Here is a 27401-nt window from a genome sequence, read left to right as displayed (position 1 = left end):
TTTATTCCAAAATTAATGTACCACATTAAAATAGAAGCCCAATTTTCATAGTCAACTTTCTTTTTATCTACCATTGATAAAAATTTCTTGAAATAATCTAATTATAAGTGTTGAGGGTCAAATTTTGCAAGGAGAAATTTGTAAAACGTTGCTTGTCGAGAGCTAATAGACCCTTTAATGGATCAATATTGTCTTTGATGAAATTTTATCATTCAATCTTATCGAGAGCTGGAATGTTCGAAAGAACAACAATTTGCCCAAGTGGTACTCAACTTACACTTATGCCTCATTTGAAGCGTAAGTTCAAACCCCAATAAATGTAATGTTCAAGCATTAGCAAGGCGTTTTAGTTGTGTGAACCCATCATCTCTTCGAGCCTTGAGTTTTTGGTAAAGTTCGAAAACAAAATCCCCCACCAAGAACAACGTTGATTCATTGAGGGGTTTGTCGGTTCTCGACGAATGACATTCTGCAAACTTCTCCCATTGAGATTAACCTCCCCTCGATGATACAATATTAACGTTTTATGTATTTTCTACTATATTGTACAAAAACATATAACATTCTATCAAACCTCTTGACGAAAATTTTTAAAATTTATTCATCTAGACATCATACAAAATATAATAGATAAATTAAACTTATTTATTAATTATGTCGTTCATTCATGTTGTGCTGATTATTCTACATGTATTTTATGTTATGTCAAAATGATCTAGCTTAAGTTTTTTCAATAGACCTATTTTTGGGCCAGATGATCTATCCAGCCTGATCGGTGGACTCGAGGAATGATTTTTCATCCTTAACCCAACCCAATTAGTTCAATTTAAAATTAAATAATTTTAAACATATTTTTATGTACATTTAATTATTAATATATTTTTCACAATTGTGATCTAGCTTTCCATGTTAAATAATGGCATCCAATGGTAAATAAATAGCAATTTGATCCAATTATATTCTTGGACAAGACAAAACAAACCAATAATCTTGATCATTAAAATTTTAAATTATTGAATATAACTATTATATTACTTGGAGTGGGAAAAATATTGGTGTAATAACCACTCATGATTTATTTATTCCATTTTAAATCCTCTACCCCACATTTCCACTAATACCTACTTATTTTTCAATTAGTTTTAATAAGTTGTTTTTAACTAATCTCTTTTAATAAAGGAGCTTAATTAAAAACAATTAATAGAAAAATATTAAGATTAAATTATATAAATATACACTAGATTATGTCACACTTTAAAACATATAAATTGTTAGAGTTCATATGATTCGAATTCTGTCACTTGTTGAAAAAATAAATAAAATAACAAAATAAGGGGATTTGTAGGGGTGAGAGGTTAAGGAACCAGGGGTACGGGACCATACCGCACAAGTTGAGGCTGTATAGAATTATACTTATACTATTTGACTTTGATTAGAACGGCTTTTTCAACTCTTAAAATATAGATGTAGTGAAACCCTTCTTGTATCATTTGTTTTTCAACATTAGTGAGTTTTTTCTCCTCTGCTCGTAGTTTTTTTCACGAAATGGTTTCCACGTAAAATTTGTATGTGTTCTTATTTTTCTTTTCTTATCGTTTCGTGATCATTCCATTGTCATTATCGACATTTATTATAACATATATAAATGAAAATTTAGACATTAATTAATTAATCTTGGATTCAATTCCTATGCATTTGTTTCTGCAGTTGTTTTATATAAAATATGAAAAGACAAAAATACCATTATAATTTTATTTATTACTTTAATAAAAGATAGTTTTTTAGTAATTTTATTAACCGAATTTATGCCAAGTTCACTCATGATACTAATATATATAAATAAAGTCATGTTATTGTAATTTAGTCTTAGATTTAGGCAAATCTAAAAATTTTGAAAAATTGAAACTCTGGAGATAACATTATTGGGAGGGCTAGCCATAATTCTTGATCGAGTTAATTTTTATGGACCATAAAACAAACATGAAAAATACCTTAATTCTACTAAAATATAATTTTAAAAACTATATATAAGGGCTACATTTCATAAAAATTAAATAAAATATTTATAACAAAGTATGAATAAAAGTGTTGATGGATTTCGAGTCTACTCACCTTAAGCAACCCAAATAACTTGTTTAATTATTTAAAAATAATAATATAATTTAAGTTAAATTTGAGCCGGACCGAAATGAATGGACCACACTCAATGGTCGGTGACGGCCAAGCTAAAACCATCACAGGGAGGTGGGGGACCCACTGCCACACTGTTAGTCGGTGCTCCAAAAAATTATCCACCCTCTGATTGGCCATCCAAATCCACACCAACCATCCACGTGTCAAAACGTGAGCCATTTGGAGACCTTCGCCTACCATTCTTACCTCAACGAACAATTTACATGCGTGATCGTCACCAAAAGAATGGTTGCTCCGGTTTATATCCCGGTTCGTCCCGGTTCATACTCGTTACATTAAACTAATTAGACCCCCCTATATATATAACACTACCAGTAACAAAGCAGAAGCAACCAAAAAGAGATATAACGCAAGCAAAAAATTTAAAGTTTGATAGTACTTTATTTTGATAAAAATACAATGCCGATTTCTCGAATTGCAGTCGGGTCTCCGGCCGAAGCCGGCCAAGCAGATGCACTCAAGGCGGCTTTAGCCGAGTTCATTTCAGTCCTTATTTTTGTTTTCGCCGGTGAAGGCTCGGGCATGGCTTTCAGTACGTATCATACACTCTTTTTTTATATCGATAAAAATGTCATAGTTGATTTTTTTTTTGTTGCATTTTGTATGTATCATAATTGGTATGTTTTTTATAGACAAGTTGACCGACGATGACTCGTCGACACCAGCGGGTTTAGTAGCTGCGGCATTGGCTCACGCCTTGGCGTTGTTTGTGGCGGTTTCGGTCGGAGCTAACATTTCCGGCGGGCACGTAAACCCCGCCGTCACGTTCGGTGCTTTCGTGGGTGGCCACATTACATTGGTGAGGAGTATTTTGTATTGGATAGCTCAATTGCTTGGATCTGTCGTTGCTTGCTTGCTTCTCAAGTTCTCAACCGGCGGAATGGTAAGTTTACAAAAAAAGGGTCTAATTTTAATTTTAGTCCCTCTATGATTTAATTTTATTTTAATTTAACATAATTTGATCTTTATGCTTTTTTTTATGTTAATTAGTATGTCTAAATTGATAACAAGCTAGTTGTTGTTGTTAAAGTAACAATGTGGAGTTTTTAAAAAAGAAAAAACAACTATAAACGTTCGATATATATGTATTATCGGATGAATATGGTTGATTAAATTTTTATGTAACTCTGATTATTTGACTGAATAACAGTAAAGTAAAATGAATCACATAATCCTATTGACAGCAATTATCCAATGCTATAAATTTGGACCATCTAATAACTTGTAAAGATTAAATCATGCCAAATTAAAGTAGAAATATTAAATCTCCATTTTTAGCATTTGGTTAGCATGGATGATTGGATTTATTTTCCCTTTAAATCACGTCAAGTAATTTAAGTTTGGACCTATTAATAACATTATAAAAAATAGAAGTATTGAATCATATAAAATTAAGTGGACTAAGGACCTAGTTTTAGCATAGTAGGGGGACAAAAACCGCAATTAAACCTAGAAAAAAATTTTCATTTCACGGTTTAACAAAAATTTCAATCGTTTTACGGACATGTTACGATACAGACAACATCGGCATTTTCCTTATCATCCGGGGTAGGAGCATGGAACGCAGTCGTTTTCGAGATCGTGATGACCTTCGGCCTGGTTTACACCGTTTACGCCACAGCGGTCGACCCGAAGAAGGGCAACATCGGCATCATCGCACCCATTGCCATCGGTTTCATCGTGGGTGCCAATATCTTAGCCGGTGGTGCCTTCGACGGTGCGTCCATGAACCCCGCGGTCTCATTCGGTCCGGCCGTGGTTAGTTGGACGTGGGACAACCATTGGGTCTATTGGCTTGGTCCGTTCATTGGCTCAGCCATTGCAGCCATTGTATACGAGGTTTTCTTTATTGCCCCAAGTACATATGAAGAGCTTCCTAGTGCAGATTTTTAAAATATTTTGGGGTCTTTTCTTTTAGGTCCTTTTGTGGTTTTCAATTAAAATGGGTTGAAATTTGGGTGGGTCGATTTGGTTTTTTTTTTCTTTTAATTATTGTTTATTGGCAGCTGCTTCCTTCTTCTTTTTTCAATTCCAAGTTGTTTGTATTTTTTCGTTTAATTGTTGATTGGTATGAACTTCTTGTTTTTGTTAAATCATTTGAAATTGTTCAAAAAAATGCATTTAATTTTGATAATTAAAAAAAAACATATTAGGTTTAATAATTTATGGTGCCAATGCCACTATAACTAGTTATATATATTTATAAAGTTAATATACAATTTGATACATGAGTTTAGTTTCAATATTCGATTAGGTATGTAGATTGAATGACTTCATACGACTGAATGTATATTTTACATGTGCTCTGGTAAAAAAAATATAACAACTTAATTGGGACAAAAGAAAAGCTCAGGTATCAAATTGAACATTGGGCCAAACTCAGTTACTTAATTGAGGAAAAAAACATAGTATCAAATTGAAAAAACTCAGATACCAAATTAAATATTAAAGTCAAACTTAAATATCAAATAATCCAAATTATAGTTTGTATTAAACATAAAACATTGTCACTACACCAAAACAGGGTTTTAACGGCACATTTAGTGGCGTTTGGACAAAAAACGCCGGTAAAAATAAGGAATTAGCGGCGATTGTGATAAAGCGCCGCTAAAAAATGATCATTAGCGGCGTTTCTACAAAAGCGCCGCTAAAAATATGCATTAGCGGCGTTTTACAAATCCAAACGGCGTCGTTTGGTAGCCTTCGGAGGGCTTTAGTATGAGTATGAGTATAAGGATAAGTATATTAATTATATCATATTTATTCATGATGTTCTACTCAAAAGTGTTCCAATCAAATTCATTATATCAAATTATAAATTTCCCCACAGATCAAAATAAAAATTTAAAAGGATCAAATATGTGTTTACTTTATTCTATGAAAATGCATAGTATTTAGAGAAAAATTTTAAAAAAAATTCTAGGGGGTAAACATCAATTTTCCTTTTTTAAATAGAGATGCTAATTAAGGCTATATAAGAAACTTAGAGAGGGCCAAATAAAAATATTCCTTTTTTAGACCATAAAAATATTAAGTGATCACGGCATCTGCCAACTCCTTCGGCAACATCCAAATATATATCAAATTTGTTTGCTAGAATTTGAATTATGCAATGAAAGAAAATCAATAAAATTGGATATAAATATTGACGGGGAGACTTTTTTTTTAAGATGATAAAAAATTATGGGTAAAAAGGATTTCACTAAAAATGACAAAAATCGAAATGGGAGTACAAAATGGAGAAACCAATAAACCCCGAATCTAAAATACAAAGTTTTTTCAAAATTCTCACAAACTCTCTTTTAATTTTGTTGTTATTATTCTAAACTACCTAGGGTTGCTAAAAGGCCTATTTATAGGCTAAAATTCTAGTAGAAATATGTCAAAATTATCCCTAGAATAATCAGAATCAGTCTAGGAAAATATAACAGAGTTTAACTGGAAAAAGAAACCTGGTTAAGTAGGAAGCATGTCGCCACATCGTGACATCATGCATCGCGTTGTCGAGGCGCCATGCATCGCGTTGTCAGGACAACTGGTTCTTCTCGTTGGGACGTCGACTCTTCCTCATCTAGACGTCGACTTTGTTTCACCCAAAATACGAGACATACACCACAAAACGAATATTTTTTAAATAAAAAATCATATTTAAACTTGAAAGCATTACAACTAGAATCTTTTGAAAAGTATCCTCAATCCTTGGGTGGGGGTGATTTTATTGAATTTATTCCACTTTGTAATTTGATCTAGATTAAGTGCACAATACCTGTTATATGATCGGCATATCATTAATTAGTTAAAATTATCTACAGTGGTATAATACAATACATTTTAAAATGAAAAAAATTAGTTCAAATTCTCGAAATAATATCGTTTTTAAAGAAAAAAATAAATAAATAAATAAGTTCAAGTTCTCAAGATAATATTATTAGAAGTGACAATTGCAAACTTAAAAAAAGAAAAATTATAAATAGTAGAATAAACATAAAAAAATATCTTAAAAATAAAATTACTTGTCATTGTCCTACTAGTTGAAATATGATAGTGGCCCTTCATATGTAATACTTTTCTTGTGCCCACTTAATATCTCGACCAAAGTGATAACACTTTCAAGCTTTTCTCTATTCAACTAAAAATGAGTTAGAAATACCAATATTTATGAATACAAAGTCAATGCCACTAACTTTGGGTATAGATATATATTATATTTAAGTGTATGATTGAATTGATATCATGGATTAATTAGATATTAATTTAATTAAAAAATATTTTTTTACAAAATAATAAATATTATTAAGAGAGTACTTTTATTTTTATTTTTATTTTTATTTTTATTTTATAAATTTGTAAATTAGTCCCACTACATTTTTAGAAGAATCAAATCTCAAATTTATCATTTTAAGGTGTAAATGTAATTCTACCATATATTAACTTATAACTTTCTGAATTTTAGAAAGCTTAAAATATAAAATTTTCATTTTAGGGGATCAGGCCCTGCTAGTTCCTCTGAGACCGCCTCATGAGCTCCTAGGCTTCATTTATTTTTTTACATAATTTTTTTTATAAATATATTAAATGTATTTATATTTGACAGTCACACCATATGATTGTTTACAACTATGTTACTCAAATTAAGATGAATTTTTTTTTAATTTTTATTATACTCATCTTCGATAATACCTGGAATATTAATATAAATATAAAGAATATATATATTATATATATGATAACAATACAATAAGGACCACAAGTCATAAAGCATAAGCTCTACCACATTGGTGGAAGCACCCTACAAATTGATGCTTGTTTTAACTTGCTTTTTTGTGACCATACCCTGTCCCATTTACTTCACTATCCACAAATGGTTGCCTTTTTCTTTTTCTTTTTTTCTTTATTTGCTATGATGAATCAATTCTCACTAAAACTATATGATTGAAGCTTCACCAATGGTACATACCTTTAACTTGCTATCAAGAATCCAACCTTCTTTTTTTCTGTACCAAGAACTTCTTTAAGCATAATTATACCTATAATTTTGACTCGAATCTGAAATCTGTCCGATCAGCTTGAATTCAAATTTAATTTAAACCAATCTGATTATAAAAAGTTAGTAACAAAGGCGAAATGAAAGGTTTTTTTGAGGGAGGATTGGAATTAAATTATACATTTGGAGAGATTAAAAGTATAATTTCATTATGTATGAGCTTATAGTTTAATAATTTTTCGAAGGGATTAAGCAAAAAACTTTTCATTTGAGCGGAGTACAATTTTAATATATATTAACTTCTAATGTTAACATTGATGAGGGGACTAAAAGGCAAAATTTCCATTGAACCCCTCTCAAATTCGCCCTGATCAGTAACCTTAATTCAAAATAATACGAAGAAATGACTCAGAAATAATTTAAACCTAAAGTGAGTGAAATATCGAAATGATATGAACTTGTAATTAGCCGTAATGGCTCGACCCGAAAACATGAACGTTAAGACAACTACAATCTGAAAAGCTAATTTAAACTAGTGATTCATATGGTGGTAGCTTGGTTTCATTCAAATTCCAATACTGGTTTCAAATTTTAAAATTAAAATTAAGGAGTAATATACGTACATCCATATGAAAATCATACAAGTGATCACCTCAAAGAGAGATTTTTTAACAAAGGATTCTCTCTCTCTCTTTTTTTTTCCTCTATGAGGACTTAAACCACACACACAAAAACACTAGGAAATGAACTACAACAATGATATATATATATATATAAGCTTAGAGAGAACCCCATTTTTTAGAGGTTAATTATTAGGGTTTATGAACAAATAAATTGAATAATTGATTATTAGTTGTTGCAATGAACACCTTTCTCTCTTCTTCATCGTCGTCATCATCATCATCATCATCATCCATCTTCCACAATGAATAATCCCAACTGAAATCCCATGGAGGAGAAGAAGCCATTGAAGGGCAAGAAAAGTGATTACAACAACCTTGTTCACTGTAATTTTCAGACAAAGGCAGTTTCGTTGTGTTTCCTTCAGACATATCAATGTCTTTCCATATTTCATCCATGGAGTATCCCTTAATATCATCGAAAACCGCCATTTTTGGACCACCGGTGTCATAAAAACTTACCTTCCCATTACCTGATGATGGTAATGAATCGACTCTAGTGACAGTCGATGATGATGATGATGATGGTGACGTGGATCGCTTCTTTCCTAGAGCCATTTTTCTCATATGAGTTCTCCAAAAGTTCTTGATCTCGTTGTCCGTACGCCCTGGTAATCTCCTAGCAATTCTCGACCACCTGCAATTATAAGCCCTGGTCAGAACCCAAAATTTTCCAAAGGGAAACAATAAGGTATAATTTTCTTTTAGTCCCTATATGATGTTGTAATTTGAGATTTAATCTTTTTAATTTAATTTAAAATAATTTGATCTTTCTAATTTTATAATGTTATAATAGCTCTAAACTAATAATACCATTAGTTGTTGCTATTCCAGTCTAGCTTGTGTGGAATTCAAGGGCGAAGCCAAGAATTGCATGATGGGGACGAGAATTTTTTTTTAATTAGGGGACCAAAACTAAATTTGTTGTCTCAAAATGGCTTAAATTATATTTTTAACATTTCAGAGGGGCCAAAATAGAAATTTTCTATTCAACAAAGAGACTAAAAGGAGATTAAATTGAATAATTAATATTATGATATTATCTATTTAAACCTATTAATACCATCATAAAAAATATAAAAACAAATTATGTAAAATTAAAACAAAAGGGATCAACTAAAACCTACTAATAACATCATAATCAAAACAAAACGAGATCAAATCCCAAATTTTAACATATTTGAAGGACTAAAACCAGAAATAAACCAAATTATACCTATTCCCCCATTTAGCATGAAGTTCAAGCACGAGCTTTTCTTCTTGGGGTGTCATCTTCCCTCTTTTAAGACCAGGGTGCAAATAATTAACCCATCTTAGCCTACAACTCTTCCCTGTTCGGTTCAACCCTACAAAACAAAACAAAACAAAAACACAACATACACATATATTCATATGGTTAAAAGCTAAAAACCTCCATTAAAGAACTACAAAAAAGCTTCAAAATATATATAATCCTACCTATATTATATGGTATCAATTTTTGTTCTCCCTCCACACCTTCAAATCAAACCTGAAACTTTGGCAATAAAATCCCATCGCCGGTCCCCAAATAAGTGCACAAAGTTCACCAAAACCATGTCTTCTTTTTCTGTCCATGGACCTTTTCTGCAGCTTTCATCTTTCACCATTTCCATTTTTGTTGTTTTCCCACTTTCTTTTTTTCTCTTTGTTCTCTCTTAGATACGGTGATTTAGGCCTTACACTACTCATATATATATATGAATAATATATTGTATGGTTTTAATGTGTGGGGATGGTCATCGTCGTGATAGGAAGCAATTAGCATGAAGTGATGTCGTTAGGCACTATAAGGAAATTAATTTTATCTATGGTTGTAATCTTTTTGGGTTTTGGTTAATAGTTGAAGAGTTTATTTGATTGGATGTGGGGGAATATGGCAATGGAAGTTCCTAGATTTCTCTTTTGAGCAAAGTAGGTTGCTTGGATTTTAAATAACGTTGAGTGAAGTTTCGTGAATGGAAAAACAAACGTTAGAAAAGTTTGCACAATTCAACTCAACTTTAAAATTAGATAGAATCAATCTTATTAAAACCAGATCGGTTGAATCAAAAATAAAAAAGAATCTAATTTTTAGTAAACCACTCGAAAGTGTCATTGAATCAAGAACAAAAACTAGTTAAATTGGAGTCGAACCGATTAGCCTAAGCCCATAAAATTTGACCCAAATCTGTAAAACTCAAAAATAAATTTTAAATATATATTAAAATTGTTATTTATTTGAGTTTATAACATTTATTTTTAGATTTTTTCTCAAATTTTTCTCTTTTTATTTTATTTTATTTTAAGAACTGGAACTAGAATTAATAGTACGATCGATCCTACCATCTATACATTTACGATTACCTATGAAAAATAAAAGCAAAGTATAGGAAAAGAAGTCTTGAAAAAGCACGGAATATGGGAAGGTACTCTTTTGGTGTCAAAGTAACTCTTTAGGAAGAGGGAGTTGGATCTTATTATAAAAAAAAAAAGTTATTGTTAAATGTTTAATTAATATATTAAATTTGGTCAGATTCATATTATATATTAAATTTTTTTTTAAGAAACTTGCAAATCCGTTATCTTACATCCTAATATTATTGAACACGTGTTTGATATTTGGATTTTTAATTTTTAATCGTTTTTGTTTGAAGATGATATAAACGTATGAAAAGATGAAAATATCATAATAATATTAATTATAATTTGGAAATGAATTTTTATAATTTCACGATTGAATTAATGACGTGATTAAAGGTGACACCAATTCACTAAAATACACTATATATATTAAAAACCAATTAACTCATTTAGATATTTATAATTTTAATCTAATTTAAATAAGATTTTGGGGACAACTAAGCATGGCATTAGGTACTGTGCTTTAGTAGTTTAGGGTATTGCAAAGTTCTTAATTTTAGTTTTATTATTGTTGTTGTTTTGACTAGCAACAATAGAAAAGAAAAATGGAAGGAAATTGATAAAATTGTGTTCATACTGCTTTTTCTCTATATTATTATTGTATTTAAAGCATTACATATTTTATATAAACTTTATCATTGTTGAGGGACCACTACATTATGTACATTAATTTTCAATATGTTGGATATTATTTTTTGTAATGTATAAAAAAATTGAAACTTTACATTTTTTTTATCTTTTATAATGTATAAAATTATAAATTAGTAATGGTAAAATTATACTTTAACCCTTAAAACTTATAAGGTTTTAATTTAGTCCTTTAAAAATATAAAGATATTAATTAATACAATGGTAAAATTACATTTTAACTCTTATCAAAATTTCCTGACTTCATCTCGATCTACCGAGATTTCTAATAGGTTCAGAGAGTGATTCCATTCTTGAACTAACTGGCCCAAGTAGCATGTTTATTGAACGACCTAAAGAGATTACGGGTTCACAGGACGAGAGTGTCGTTGAGTGTCTGAGAAGACAAATCACGTTTGACATATGTCGTGTATTAAAAAATATTGAACGTCTTAATTGATATTTTAATTTAATTATAAATATATTTTTATATAAATAAATATTTTTTTTGTTTTTTAATCAAGAGCCCGTTGAAGTGGAGCGAGAATGGCCTAAGATTAAACTTCAAACAAAATAAAGAATAATTTAACCATTAATGATGTGGAAACCACTAAAATTATGGTCATTCCACTATAAAATTCATATCCCTTTAATTTAAGTCAAATCTCAAATATGATACATTTAAAAAAATGCATTAATACATATATATTTTTATATTTATTTTAAATTAAATTCGTTCATATTTGTAAATGATTATCTAAATATATTTAGGTTATTTAATATTTATTAATTATATATTTTTTGTATTTTCTATATATATTTTACTGTTCATGTTTAGGATTCGTGGTTGTCTCTTCCTGCTTATATTTTATTTAATATTTATTTTAAATTTTAAAAACAAGATGAATAGAATTAAGCTTTGATTTTTACTATTAAAACCCGAGTTTGACCCCTATTTTTTTGCTTAATTATATTTTTATTTAAATATTTTTGATTTTTTTTAAGAATTGAAACAACCTAATGGCACATTTTATGTCATTTTCTTTAATATTTTTTCCCGAGAAAAAGTTGTGCAGAGTGTTGTAATTTGACCTTATTTGTTTAGTTATAAGCAGCACGACACACTCCCTGCAAGAAGTGTTTGGCATCTGAGAAAATGGGCATGATAATATAAATAATTCGAAAGATAAGATTTTTTTTAAAATTAATTAAAATTTCTTAGATCACACTGTTTCATTTTAATCTGTGGATTAATTAATCTACTGATCTAGATTTTAATATATATTGGTGGCACTGTGGAAAGCACCAACATTTTGTCCTTATTTATAAAACAAATTAATTAAACACTAATTAGGTACTAATAATAGGAAGACAGATCTGGTCCTCATCATGATTTTATACTTAAATTAGAATGTTTTATTTAATATATAATTTTAAAGTTTGATTCATTTGTATCTTTATGAAGGATCTTTTTTTTATTTTAAATTGAGTTAATCATGTACACATCCTCAAATTATAATTTTCATTTTAAATTAGTCCATAAATTTTAACATATTCTAATTACATCTTAAACTATCGAGATTATATTAACAAGGTCTTTCTGTTACTAAAATCGTTAATTTAACCGTTAAATTAGACGTCATGTCTCATGTGGCATAATTTAAAATGGTTTTTTTAAATGAATATTGTGGAAAAATTAGTTTTGAGATTTTTGTAGCTTTTACAAGAGCTTTACCTGTACCATCTCTCTTTTTTCGATTTTATTTTTCTTTTAAAAAAATTATTTTAAATTGTGTTATATAAGATTTGACGTGTCATTTAATGGTTAAATTAACGATCTTAATAATGGGAGAACTTAATAGATATAACAGCATTAGTTTAAGGATGTAATTAAAATATTTTGAAATATAAGGATATCTAAGTACAATTAACTCTTTTAAACTTATATTTAACTCGTTACTTTTATCCTATTTTAAAATATACCAAGGCATTAGTTACACTTCCATATTACCCAATTTTATTAGGTTTTGGTTGATATTTCACTTTAAAAATTTTCACAGTGATTTGAATCTAAATAGTATAATGGAATATTCTTTTTTATATTTTTATATATTTAGTTCCAATAATCAATCATTACAAATCACGATCATATTAAAATAAAAATATATTTCGGTAGGATTTATACAATAAAACTCGTGTTTAACATCTTAAAATTTCTCATTCTTCAACTTTACGATTAAACCAAGGCTTTATTGGTATTTTTATATTAATTTTCTAATTATGTTAAAACTTTTATAAATTTAACTTTGAGTGAAAGTGAAATCAGATTAAAGTTTTCTAGGTTCGTCAATCGGCAGGTTGAGTTGATTTTAAGCTAGGTTAATTTGAGTCAATCAATTCGAAATTTAAAAATTTTAGGTCATCTCAGGTTCATGTTATTTCGAATTTGGTAGTTGGGTATTCCAGATCAAGTCATTTTGGGCTTAGATTATCTCAAGTTGTTTATTTGTGTTTGACACTTGAGTTCAAGTTATTCTTGGTTCGAACTATTTTGGGCGCGGGACATTTTTTTAGGTTATTATCGAGATAAAGTTGAACGGGTTCAAATTATTAACATTTTGTAATCAAATCGAATTGGGTTAAATTTGAATTTCGATAAATCAAATTATTTTTTGAGTTTAGTTCAAATATGTCAATCAGATTTTTCGAGTTGGGTTCAAATATTATGGTTATATCTGAAGAAGGGCCCTCACAATCTATAAAATCTAATCTATTTGTAAGAAAATAGTCTTTTGATAAGGTTATTACATCAACTTAAGCATGTTGGTGATAGTGGTGATAGTAGTGGAGCATGTCTTCATTGATAAAATTCACGATATAAAATGTTTAATTTGCTTATAAATAATATTTAGATATAAATACCAAGGTACGATTTTAAGTAATATACAAAAATTTTAAATTAATATATACTCCTCGTGGACTTGTACCTAATCAGTAGCCTAATCCTTTAAAATAAAAATTTTACACTTTAGTCCCTCTAAACTTTATAAAATTAGTTTAACCCCTTCAAAATATTAAAATTTTAATTTAATTTTAAAATCTATAAAAACATAAAATAATATAATGGTGAAATTACATTTTAACTCTCGTAAAAATATAAAATTCAAATTTCATTCTCGTAAAATTTCTCTGTATATAAGGGTAGATTTGATAAGCTATTTTATATATACACATTATTGTATTATATATTTTTATTATTACATCTTGACCCACACATATGTATATATAAGGGTTTGATTTGATAAGTTATTTTATATATACCGGTTATTGTATTATATATTTTTATTATTAGATTTTGACCCACCCTATTTAAGCTATTTATGTTTAAAATTTTAATAAAAGGCGGGTTCAAGCCCTAAAAATGGCATTTTTTAGAGGGGCAAGGACAATCACGAACAAAGGTGAAAATAATTTTTTTTGGGGCGGAATTAAGTTACATACGAGAGATAAAATGCAATTTCACTATTTTAACAGTTTACACTTTTATGATTTTTTAAATGACTAAATTAAAACTTTTATCATTTTTAGAGGTTAATGTGTAATTTTACCATGTACTAATTTTAAAATATCAAAAGTGTAATTTCACATTTTAAGAGGGGGCAGACCCTTGCTAGCCCACTCCGCAACACCACCTCTGAATCCTAATCACAAACCCCAAAAAGATTATTCTTCATAAACCGTAAAACAGACATGAAGAATATTTTGATCATACAAAAAAAATAACAAAAGGAAATTTGTATAAAATAAATATTTTTTAGATTTTTTTTAAAAAAGCTTGAAAATAATATAAGTAAGTCTAAATCTATTTCCATTAATCATTTATAAATACAAATAAATTTTAAAAAGAAATTAAACTTACATTATAAATTAGACTTGAATAACTATTTAACTTATTGATGTTGTATATAAACACGACCCGAATTCGATTTGACCCGAGCCATGATCGTAAACGTGTACACTTTGTTTGAAACATTCCCCTTTTTAAGGAACGGTCCAGAATCTATTAGAGCGGCATAGTTATGGCCTTATGGGTGCCATTTAATTGATTACCAAGTCCAAATAATTGGGCCCGTTGGACTGCAAAATTGACCCATTAATTCATTTTACTATTTAAAAATAGGTTTATTATGTTATTTGATACTTGAGTTTGATTTTTTTTTCAATGTGGTACTGACAAAAGTTATAAATTTTAATATCAAATGTATTCAAATTTTAAAGTTGATTTAATTAAAATTAAATTAGTAAAACATGTTTGTTTGGTTAGATGTAATAGCCCATGCATTCTAGCTCTATTCCGAGACGGGATGTAATAGTCATCCAGAGACACCCCCATTGAATGGGCTATTCAGTCTTGCTTGTAATATACTTTTAACTTAAAGTTCCCATTTTACCCATTATATATTTTACATATTGCATTATTGTCATGACTCTTTCTTTTCTCACGTTTCCTTTACTTTGTCTTTTCTCGTCATGTCAACCATAAAAACCCGAATTAACCACTAAAAAGATAACATCGTTAACTTCAAGTATCAAAATGTATAATTTTTTTCAAATATAGGTACCACATTAGATCAAAAAAATAATACATTTACCACATTAGAAATTTTTTTTATCAAATTCAAGTACCAAATGATGTGTTAAGCTTTAAAAACAATAAATTAGTACTTTTTCATGTAATAGATGAGAATTTTACAATTGAATTTAAATATTATACAAGGTTTAAAATATCCTCCGAGCTTTAGTCTTTTTATTTTTATTTCTAGAAAATTAGTTCTTTTATTTTTTTTAATTTTAAAATTTATGTCAATTGTTAACCCTATTAAAACTATTTTATTACGTTTGTATGGCATTCTGGAATTAAAAAGAAAATATTCACTTTGTACCTATATAACAAAAATAAATGTTGTAATGGACCTAAATTTAACAAAAAGAATGTTAACTATTTAACAAAAAGAATGTTAACAATTAAACTTGTATTTTTTTTAATTTATAAATAAATTATAAATATACGAAGAATAAATGGATTTATAGCATAATTTAATCATTTTAATTATTAATTAATTTTGTGGGGTGTGCCTCGCATTTATCGGAAAGTTTGCAGGCACTTAACAAAGATAGAGGCGAAATAGGCACAACGCGACGAGTTCTCCAATTGACGGAGAGGGTGACGGCGTGACAAATATGCATGGGACGTCACAACGATGCGACATATTCTTCAAGTAATACAATCGCATTTTGACAGCCAAAAAGGACTTCTTTTCCCAGTCGAACTCTAATTACTTCAATGATATTTTAGTCGTTTTAGCCCTTTAAATTTAGCTTACTTAAATGAGCATTGTATCCTTGTTTTGAAAGGCAATTAAAGATGTACTACTACAAGACTTTCCTTTTGGGAGCGACAATATGTAGTTGTAGATGAGTTTTGGTTAGAGTTTTCGTGGTAACTATGGAGAGAATTTTGTACCCCTTTTGAGAGAACTCTATGAGAGTTAGAGCTTTGATTTCGGGGTTTGGGTTTGTACGTTTAGTACATTTAGGTTTATTTTCTCCATATTATACTATTATTTGTTTACTCATTTAGTTTATAGACGAAGCCTCATTTGCCCGTAGTTTTTGCCCTCTTCGAAAGAGTTTTTCACGTAAAATTTGTGTATTCGATAGTTTCTATTTTCCTATTTCGTTATTCATACGAGTCAATCCCCAACAGATTTAAACTCGAACCTATTATATTCATCTTAAATAAATCTAATATATTAAACTCGAACAAATAACTCGACTCATCAATAGAGTTACACAATAAAATATAAACCATAATATATGGTTTGGTTTGGGAATCATCCAAAAGATCACTTTCATGAGAGGAAAATCTGTATCTTTGAAAGAAGAAAGCAATGTTTAATTTTCTCAGCTACTTTATGTATATTTGTTTAGATTAAAATTCTAGATAACGAAGCTTCTATAATTTGGATAAACTACGTACGTTACATAATGTAGTTTGAAAGTTGAAATTTGTAATAATAATAAAATAATATTAATAATAAATAAATTCAAAAAAAATGGGCGAATAAATTTGATTCAACTGATCCAGAAGCAGTTGAGTGGAATTTGAACACCTGTAAAGTTAAGAACATCTTTTATTCATTTATTTCTGTAATTATTGTTTGTTTGACTGAATCGCATATTAGGTTTTCGGCTTTTTGCCGGCACAGGAAATAGCTCATGTTTACACTCACTCTTATATTATTGCGCCTCACCTCAGCAATCAATTATTTTGGTATTTGTTTTGTGTTTGACTTGGATTTTGTGAAGATTTGATAATGTGTTTAGTGTTTTTAAAATATGACTGGACTGGCTGATTGGATTGAGTAATTATTGGTATATTGGTCCAAGAAAAGGGATTGAATCGATTGAATGAAAAATTATTCGTAAATAGAAATTCGAAACAAAAATCAATAGTTTGAACCCGTCTAACAATTTATTTTTGTTTTTGTTTTTATGATTTTTTAATTATTGATGGTTTAGTCGTTGAGCCGATCAAACCGATTGAAATAAAAAACAAGTGGTCTGAGCGGTTCAACCACTTGTCTGGTTATTTGAACATTGATTCTCAAGGACAAATGATCAATTTACCCATTCAAAGCAATTTACACGAAGGACTGTGTTTAACAGAATATATAATTTCTTGTTACTGAGCCTGAAAAGATGCTGTGGATATCGTTGTGCAAACATCAGATGTTGGATACATTACACGCAGACTTGTTGAAGTAGTTCAACACGCTGTTGTACGTAGAACTGATTGTGGCACCACCCGAGGGATTTTTGTGAGTCCTCAAAAGATGACGCTTCCAAAAATAATTTTTATCCAAATATTAATTGGTCATGTATTAGAGGGTGATATATATTTGGGTTCGTGGTGCATTTTCATTTGAAATCAATATACTGACTTGGGCTTGGGCCTGTCAATTGATTTAGAGATTTTCGAACACAATCAATATATGTTCGAACTCTCTTTACTTGTAGGAGTACATCTTAGATTTATCGATTATGTCATGGTCGGAGCCCCAAACATGATAACCTAGTTGAACTGGGAGAAGTTGTAGGTATTATTGCAGGGCAAGCCATTAAAGAATTAGGAAATTTTTAGTTGATGATGTAGTATGATCTTAGAGTGTAACATCATTGGACTTTTATATTTTTCAAATTCATGGGTCAAAACGAGTTCAGTTGCCAAATTTCAATCCAAAGTAATAAAAAAAATTACAGGTACCAAAGTAGACTTAATTGTCAAATTCAGAGACCAAAAATTATACTATCTACTTTAAAATAATAAAAACTTTTTGTAAAAGAGTCAAAAATAAAATTCATTATATATAATCGATTCAACTCGATTAATCAAAATTTTTAATTTAAAAAAAATGAATATTGGTAATTTTTAAAATTTCAGTTTCTTTAGTTTTAATTCAACTGTTTGAATTCATTTATTTATTATTTTATTTTTTTCAAATGTACGATCTTGATAGTGTATAAAATAAATACTAAAATCAATATAATAATATACGCGTCAAATTCTAGAATCCAAGAAAGGAGAAAATAAAAAGGAAAAAGAGGTGTGAAAATAGGAAAGTCGCCATTGAAGACCGCGTTGATTTACTAATAAGTAACAAGCCTTTTTGGAGTACAACGATGAACAACCACTACTACTACTAGTCTAATTTCTGTCCCTATCTCTTAATTATTTAATTAATTAACTAACTATTTATTTATTTATTTATTTTGCCTTAAGTAATTCCTTGCTGTGCTTTCACATAAAACACACACCGGATTTGGTTCAACACCTCCCACGCGCCATGGATTACGTGGGTTCCTACACTAACTTTCGAAATAAAAATAAGGTAAACCATGTTAGTAATTACCCGATTATTACTAATTTTTTTCATCTAACTAAGAAAAATTATAAAACGGTTATTTAATTATTAGTTTTTTTTGGTTATTCAACTATTAAAAATTATAAAATAATCACTCAATTATTCAATTTTATCTTTCTTGATCGCCCAACTATCTTAGTTTTCGGGTGTTTTTATTTTTAGAAAAGACAAATTTGAATAGTTGAGTGATTATTTTGTAATTTTTTTATAGTCTGATGATAAAAAATAAATTTACTAATAATTAAATGATCATTTTGTAACTTTTCATGGTTAGGTGACTACTAATGTATTTTACCTATTAAAATATCGGCACTCTTGGTAAAGGCTAAGACCTTAGGCCTTGCTGCACACATGTTCAAGTTTCATCACATGTGTGGGTCTCCATCTCTATCATGTGCAATTGTGCGAGTGTGGATTTTAGTCTGGATCATTTTCAGTTATAATTCAAGGATCAAATTGTTACGTAATTTTGGAAGTGTAAACGACAAACTAGTGTTCGCAAGCTGCTTGAGTTTGATTTAAAAAGCTTGAACTTAAATTGATAATTATCAAGTCAAATTTAAACTTAGTAGTCTCAAGTTGAATGATATACAAGCCTTACCAACCTTCTCATTATATATATAATTTTTATATTATTAATTTATGTAATTTTATTTAATATATATTAGTAAATCTAATCTTAATTATTTAATTCAAATTTAAATATAAAATTTGATAAACAAGTTCAATTTTACACTCGAGTAAATTAATTATATCTCAAATTAAGCTGAAACTTATAAATAAGTGATTGATGGATCTCGAATAAAATATCAAGCTTGAGCTTGCCCATATTTACACCCCTAATTAAGCCATTAAGGAAAAAATAAAGGAAAGTGTAACACGCGCGAAAGGCGCGGGTGGGAGGTGAAAGTGAACACTGAAAACAGTAATTAAAGTCAAAGTGTCTAGAATTTGTCAGCTCCTTCTGAGTTGCCTCTCTCGACTGTTTCTCAGCTTTTGCTCCGCTACGCGGTGACGCAAACGTGCTGAAATGACGGCTCTTCTAAATTTCCAAATTCACCCTTCAAATATCTACATATCTACAAATATTACCCAACACGTTTACTTCCTTAACCACCAAGTATCGCTTCGACAAATCCGTCATTTTAACGCATCACACTACCCAACTCCTACCTATAAATACACATACAAACCCCATCACCCTTAAAAACCATCCAATTTCCAGTTTTAGGGTTTAAATAAAAAGCACAGGTTTAGGGTTTATCAGTGATTTTCAGGGTTTTTTTTACAATGAAGAGAGTCAGAGAAGATAGAGAAATAGAAGCTATGGCAATGGCGAATTGTTTGATGTTATTATCAAAAGTTGGCCAAATCGATCCACCAAAGCATAATACTATTCATCAGCGTGGAGTTTTTGCATGCAAGACGTGTGATAAACGGTTTTCATCTTTTCAAGCACTCGGCGGCCACCGTGCTAGCCACAAAAAACCGAGGTTTACGGACGCGGACCTACCGGCTTCACCTAAAAAGCCTAAAACACATGAGTGTTCGATTTGTGGACTCGAATTTCCGATCGGTCAAGCTCTTGGAGGTCATATGAGGAAACATAGAGTTGTTTCGAATGAAGGAATGGTGGTGACTCGGCCGGTGACGGAGAAATTGAACGGCGATGACGCTGATAATGATGGTGGTTTGTGCCTTGATCTGAAATTGGCGCCTTGTGGAATTGATTTGGATTTGAAGTTAGAGAAGGCCGCGGCGCCGCCACGGATGCCGCCGGTTGTCCACTTGTTCATATAGGAATATTTGTTTCATTTGTTTTTTGATTGTGTAAATCATGGGGTTCACATTATAAACATGATTGATTCTTTTTATCTTAGTTTATAGAGGAATATATATTTATACTTTTGTAAAGAAACCATTTTGCTATTGATATATTTTCTTTATAATTGTCTTAATTCTTAAATTTTTAACAATTTAAATTAGTTTTTAAATGAATTTTCCAAAATTTTAACTTTGTGAAAAAAGAAAATCTTATCTGCACCTCTCGGAAAAGCACGAGAAAGAAGGTTCGATTGGTACTATCTTTCCGTCATCCTAGAATGAAAGGGCTAGCTGATCTCGTAGCTCTTGTCTATGAAAACACCATTGGTAGGTGCTCTATTTTATTTTTTCATAACTGTTCATACACTGATAAAAAATGTATAAATTATGGAGAAAATATTTATGAAGATTCTTAAGAACAATATATAAACCGGTGAGGCTCAACAAAAAGAATTTTGTGAAGAGATATTTTATGAGAAAAAATGCAAAGATATCACCTTGAAAGGAAAACATGTGGTCTTACAATAAAATAACTTAAGACGTGGTGTTGTGTGTGTGTTGGGGTCGTTGAAAGTAGGTGACAACAACAATGTGTAAATAAGATAGCGGGAGTAGCACACCATCTATTCATGTAGTTAGTAGGTTTGAAATTGGATTAATATGAATGGTGTTTGATTTGTATCAATACCGTTCAGATTATTTATATTATAAATATGTACGGATGGATTAATTGAATTGGTCAAATTAGTAAGTCGACGGTATGACAGGTTTAATCATAGATTCGATTCTAAAATCATTGTTTAATATTTGGTGTATGCAATGATGTTTGAACACGAACGGATCGACTGATCGGACTAGCTGGATCGAGAATCTGTTAAGACATCAGTCCGAAAAATGACATTAAATCGAGAATTGGTACGGACCGGTTGAACAAGCTAAAAAGTAGGTTGGAATTTGCTTAATAAATACACATTGATTTTGTAATTGAGACACCAATGCTCGTAAGTTATTCAAGTTTGATTCGGAAAAAAATTGAATCTGGTTTTGTAATTTTCAAGCTAAGCTTCGGCTATCAATCAAGCTGAATTTTGAGCTTAATAATACTCAGGTTGAACGATTGTTTGCTTTATCGAGATTCTCATTTTTAATATGTATTTTAATTTTTTTTATATTACTAAAGTATACTATTTCCCTTAATATATTTTATTAGTCCTAAGTTTAATTATTGAGTAGAACTCGAGGTTTTTAGTATTTGGGTTCGGCTTGACTCAATTACACCCGTAAACACAATATTATTTGGTGTATGAATTTGATATATATTTTTTATGTACAAGTACAATTTACAATTACGAGTAATACATTTGGATAATTATAATTAGACTAAACTAGTACAATGCATAAATAAAATTACAATTATAATCACTACATTTGTACAATGCATAAATGAAATTACAATTATAATCAATAAATTCATACAATTATGACCATAATCAAACTATTACATGCACAAGAGAATGAACTAATAACCGGAATATATTCAAATAGGGCCCACACGTGGTAAAACTTAAACCAGAATATATGCACACGGTGAGGTCCAAGACCTTAATCTTTACCAACATTGCCAATGCCTCATTGATAGTTTGACACTTTTTTTTTTCAATGTGGTACTTGTATTTTTCAAAAGTAATGCATTTTTGTAGCTAAATGTAATTAACAATATTGAGTTTTTAGTGTTTAATTTGAATTTTAAGATAGATTGGATGAAAGTTCACAATTAACTAATAATATTAGTAATTAACTTTCATCAAATCAACTTTAAAATTCGGGAAAAAAATCACATCCATCATAACCATAAAGAAATTCAAAATCAATACTAAGTTTATTCTATTAACAAAATTATGAAAATCAAACCTATTAATAGTAGCAATTAACTTTATCAAATCAACCCTAAAACTTGAATTAAACACTAAAAAGTCAACATTGTTACGTTTGAAAACTAAAATGTATAACTTTTGACAAATATAAGTATCAAATTGAAAAAAAGAAATGCGAGTACGCTGTCTAACTTAGATACTTAATGATATATTATGCCTTTTAAATTTAATTATTTTTAGTTTAAGATTTTTAAGTTTAAAAATGTAAATACAAGTAATGTATATCCAAATCGATTAAAACTAGAATTAAGTATTATATAGTACAATTGAATTGGTCCAAATATATCTGAAGTCAAATCATAATAATTCTGAAAAAAAGACCTACATAAAAATAAATTTAAAGAGAACCCGTACATAATTTACCCTCCAACTCAAAGTCAATAGCCTTGATAATTTATGACTTCTTTTATATAGAGCTAAATCTAGTAATATATAAGAGTATTCTCGAGTAACGATTTAGAGTGTTAATAAATTAAATCTAATTTAGTAATTATTATCGGTCAAATCTAATTCAAGCATTTATATACTCGATTAGAACTACTCACCACCTAATCTAGCTTTCCATTTAAAGATATTTTTATATTATAAAATTACACTTTTTCTCTTATTAAATAAAAAAACCTTTTAAGTATGAAAATGCTCCAACTTGAATATGAATGAATTTAATCAAACTTGAACTCAAGTGGCTCGATTATGTCTCGAGCCGAAACTCGAGTTTAAAATTTGTTCAATCAAACTCAAGCTTGAATATGAACAAACTTTATTGAGCTTAAGTGCAAAAATTTATAAGCAAGCTTAATAATCAAGCTAGAACTCAAGTAGTTCGATTACGTCTCGGTCTTAAAATTTGATGTTCGATCGAGTTCAAGTCGAGGATCATATCCATAATCAAGGGAAGTTTAAGAAGAAAGATAACGAAATACGAGTTATATTTATTTTGAATTAAAAAAATTGCAAATATTGAAATTACATACCTATTGTCACATTTTAAACATCTTTGTGACTTTACCAATAAGAAAAACTATCAAATTATAGGAAAATACTATATTTCACACACTAAAACATGAAGTAAAACACAAGCACCCATCATGCAGTCAATGAGATTAGTTTCTTCACCTCCTCCCCTTTTTTTTCCTTTTTGTTTTAATGGAAGTTAAAGATCAAATATTTACCCCTTTTTAACAGAATTTGGTCATCTTAGGTTTAACCGCAACATCCCGATTTTTGTGCAGCTTGACCAGCTCCGCCTGCAGCGTCAGGTTGATTGATCTTGATCGTCGAAGGCTGTAAACAATAGGAAAACTTTTTTCAAGTAATTGCAAAAATAGGTACGGTTTTATAAACATAAGAGCAATTTGAATACCTCAGCCTTTGTGTCGCTATCAGCGAGTCTTTGCTTTATGTCCTTTGCTATCGAAAAGAAAACTTCCTCCACATTTAGATTTGTCTTTGCACTCTGCTTGACACGGTTTCTTTCAGAATACATAAACACAGTAAATCTTGAATTCGAAAAGCAATCAGAATCAGCAAGCATTGCTTACGGTTTCAAAAAATTTGATTCCGTACTCATCAGCGAGTGCTTGTCCCTTCGAGGTAGGCACAGCCTTAGAAAGGAGAAGAATGTAGAGTAAGATCATAAAATCAATGCATACATTCATAAAATGAAAGGAGAGGGGGTTTAGAATCAGTGGTTTTGAATAATAAAAAACTTTGTTTTGGATTCTCGGCAAAAAGCAAGCATACTAAATGAGTGTAGAATCACAGGCATTATCGATTGAAATCTTGTTGGGAGCTGCATACCCTTTTGCTTTCATCCATGTCTGCCTTGTTCCCAACCAATATCTTGTTAACATTATCCGAAGCATGCTGCTCGATGTTCCGAATCCAATTCCTAATATCTGCAAGGAGAGACGCCACTCATTAAGTGTAGCCTTAATCTTTAAACGATTAATAAATCGAGACTAACAAACAAGAAAACCAACTATGAAAAGCAAGTTAAAAAGTACGGTGAAACAACAAAGAAGAAGAATCAGAAAGCAAGAGAACAAGGGATTTACTGTTGAAGGATGATTCATCTGTGACATCATATACAAGCAAGATTCCCATGGCTCCACGATAATAAGCTGTTGAAAGAACAAGAAAGAGATGTATAAAGGGACACCGTTTGGAGGGCAGCAAAATATGGGATATATCGATTTTCAAGGCTGGACCAAAGAAGATTTAGGTCACTGAATATCAAGTTGATGAGAACTTCATTTTTACACAAGAGAAATTTACATTTTGAAACAGATATGCCCAGATGGCAAAGTTACAGGCAAATGAATGTACCATGGAGGCACTTGTATTAGGAGTCAGATTGCGTGTAGCTTCTTCTACTCAAAAAATGGGAAAATTAATCCCTCTACGTTAGACCAAAGAGCAAATTGGTCTTTCTGTTAAAAGTTCCATCTATTTCTACTGTTAAAAACTGGTCCTTGTACATCGACATGAGATATACCTCACGTGTAACTGTCTAGTTATTCTGTTAGCTACGCCACTTTTTTATAGTAGTAATGAATTGGAACTAATTTGCTCATTTTTTTAGTAAATGGGGTAAAATTCAATCTTACTCTTAGTATAAAGGCCATGCTTATAAGGCAACCTTTTAGCAGCCTCTCTAATTTAAAATACCGAGAAAATGAAAGCTAACCAAAGAGCATACCATACATGGAAAGCTCATAAAAACCACAGGTCAAGGCAGTAAACGGCTGTGGATGGAACTGTTCAAGGTAATTTCTCAGTCATAATGCAGTGCATTACCAATCACATAGGATCACAATGCTTTAATCATTTCATAAGTTTGACACCGAAACAAAATTTTCCCTGTACTCACCAGTCGTGATTGTCCGAAACCTCTCCTGCCCGGCTGTATCCCAAATTTGGAGCTTAATTCGCTTACCATCAAGCTCAATGGTTCTTATCTTAAAATCAATACTGCAATATGGAAGAAATACATGGTTAAAGTTGGGAAACCTCATCTAGATAGAATAAACGACAAACATGGGTTCCATTTGAAAAAATCCGCACCCAATGGTGGTGATAAAACTGGTAGTGAAGGAACCATCCGAGAACCGCAAAAGAAGGCAACTCTTACCAACACCTACATTTGTAAAATAACAGAAACCATTGAAGTCCTTTGAGCAAAGCTTCCAATGCATATCAAATTATGAAGGCATCAAAATTTCAAAGTAAAAACAAAACTGGTGAACAAACATTTATTGAAAGTGAAATATATTTTAGGGCCAAATCTAGAATGCAAACTAATTAAAAATTATGAAATCATCAAATTATCAGCTTGAAATTACCATAATTTATCAAAATTAAAGTAGATTGAGCTAATTACCACTCCTATACTTAACCATATTTAGTAAAACCTACAGACAATTAAATTAACCAATAAATGCTCCCAAAATTTTGCTTCTTCAACGTTCTTTTGGCTCTCAAAACCTATTAAATTAATCTCATGAAAAAAATACAAATCTTAGAAACAAACAATTTGAACTAAATTTACTTGCATCGCAACTCGTTTCGCGTAAATGCTGGAAAACAAATCTTAAACAAGAGGGTTAACAAAATTCAGCAGGTTTTAGAGATCAACGAACCGCTGTCGCCGATCAAAAGAAGTTTTATGAGGTAATCATAATCAGCTCTAGCTCTTGCTGGTGGAGCAGCCATTGACGACGAATTTCACCAAAAAAAAAAACAATGAAAAACCTCTCGAATCTGAATACATAATTAAAAAAAATTAAGAAAAAAATCAGAATCGAAAAAGTTTACAAACTTGAATCCACGTAATTAAATAAAATAAGTTAAAAATAATTACCGGATCGGAGATTGAGATGAAGATCTTTTGAAAAACTTGAACGAAAGAGGGGTCTCCAAAAAGTCAAATCTTAAAAGGCCATTGCGATTATAATTTGCAATTTCCTTTTTATTATCTATTTTACGATTGTTTTCTTCATTTTTTAATCGTAAAGATGAAATATGCGCAGTATCCGCTTTCTCTTCCTTACTTCGTACCCTTTTTATTTTAGTCAAATTCTCCTATTAGTCCCTGTACTATGGATAAGTTGTAAATTTAGTTCATATTGTTTAATTTGGTCAACTTTGATCTATACTTTTCTAAATAAGTAATTTTAGTCTTTATAATTTTTAAAATTTGAAATTTCACTCTCAAAACAAATAAAAATTTCAGCCTGAAACAAATAATAGCATGTAGATCTAATTGATTAAATTCTACTATTAGTCATTTACTATACAAAAATTATAAATTTAATCCATATTTTTCAATTGGATCGTTTTTAGTCCTCATGCTTTTGGGATTTTAAAATTTCAATATTAACACAAATGACAACAGTTAAATTCATTAGTTGATATAACATTACAATATGCATATTGTCGCTTAATATTTTAGAAATAGCAAAAGTTAGTTTAATGAATTTAAGCAACATTTATGAACTGAACCATAAAATTAAATATAAGGGTAAATCATAATGTTTTGAATCGAATCGGTTAATCCATGAACGCAATTTAACCAAATTTTTTATTTTTGTTTTTTTATAAAAAAATTTATAACTTACTTAATCAAACTGTACAACTAATCAACTAACCACAGATCCAATTCTAAAAAAATTGAAGTAAATTAACGCATTTGAACACATATTGATCTAAAATTTTTATAAAGTTACAATAACTAATATTATTAACTCGTAAA

The 27401-nt window shown here is 29.9% G+C and overlaps 4 protein-coding genes across 4 annotated transcripts; 2 read left to right on the top strand and 2 right to left on the bottom strand.

Moving 5' to 3' along the window:
- The first annotated feature begins 2519 nt into the window (after positions 1–2519).
- LOC107931794 (probable aquaporin TIP1-2) lies at positions 2520–4096 on the top strand. The gene is made up of 3 exons (NM_001327337.1): positions 2520–2725; positions 2826–3076; positions 3712–4096. The coding sequence occupies exons 1-3, from the start codon at positions 2593–2595 to the stop codon at positions 4084–4086; spliced, it is 759 nt and encodes a 252-aa protein (NP_001314266.1). The 5' UTR covers positions 2520–2592; the 3' UTR covers positions 4087–4096.
- A 3660-nt stretch (positions 4097–7756) lies between these two features.
- Positions 7757–9736, bottom strand: LOC107931880 (transcription factor MYB59). The gene is made up of 3 exons (XM_016863848.2): positions 9368–9736; positions 9074–9203; positions 7757–8494 (listed from the first exon to the last, which is right to left on the bottom strand). The coding sequence occupies exons 1-3, from the start codon at positions 9489–9491 to the stop codon at positions 7990–7992; spliced, it is 759 nt and encodes a 252-aa protein (XP_016719337.2). The 5' UTR covers positions 9492–9736; the 3' UTR covers positions 7757–7989.
- Positions 9737–20070: 10334 nt separating this feature from the next.
- LOC121225372 (zinc finger protein ZAT12) lies at positions 20071–20849 on the top strand. Its single transcript, XM_041109665.1, has one exon. The coding sequence runs from the start codon at positions 20181–20183 to the stop codon at positions 20688–20690; it is 510 nt and encodes a 169-aa protein (XP_040965599.1). The 5' UTR covers positions 20071–20180; the 3' UTR covers positions 20691–20849.
- A 2711-nt stretch (positions 20850–23560) lies between these two features.
- Positions 23561–26682, bottom strand: LOC107932023 (ras-related protein RABE1c). The gene is made up of 9 exons (XM_016863999.2): positions 26511–26682; positions 26290–26410; positions 25715–25787; positions 25521–25621; positions 24706–24771; positions 24449–24546; positions 24190–24252; positions 24012–24104; positions 23561–23932 (listed from the first exon to the last, which is right to left on the bottom strand). Exons 2-9 carry the CDS (start codon positions 26360–26362, stop codon positions 23852–23854), a joined length of 648 nt encoding a protein of 215 aa, XP_016719488.1. The 5' UTR covers positions 26363–26410; positions 26511–26682; the 3' UTR covers positions 23561–23851.
- Positions 26683–27401: the final 719 nt, after the last annotated feature.

The sequence above is a fragment of the Gossypium hirsutum genome, chromosome D13, assembly GCF_007990345.1.
Source record: "Gossypium hirsutum isolate 1008001.06 chromosome D13, Gossypium_hirsutum_v2.1, whole genome shotgun sequence".
NCBI classification, from domain to species: Eukaryota; Viridiplantae; Streptophyta; class Magnoliopsida; order Malvales; family Malvaceae; genus Gossypium; species Gossypium hirsutum.
The sequence above is the reverse complement of the archived record's forward strand: the minus strand, read 5'-3'. Positions and strand labels throughout refer to the sequence as shown.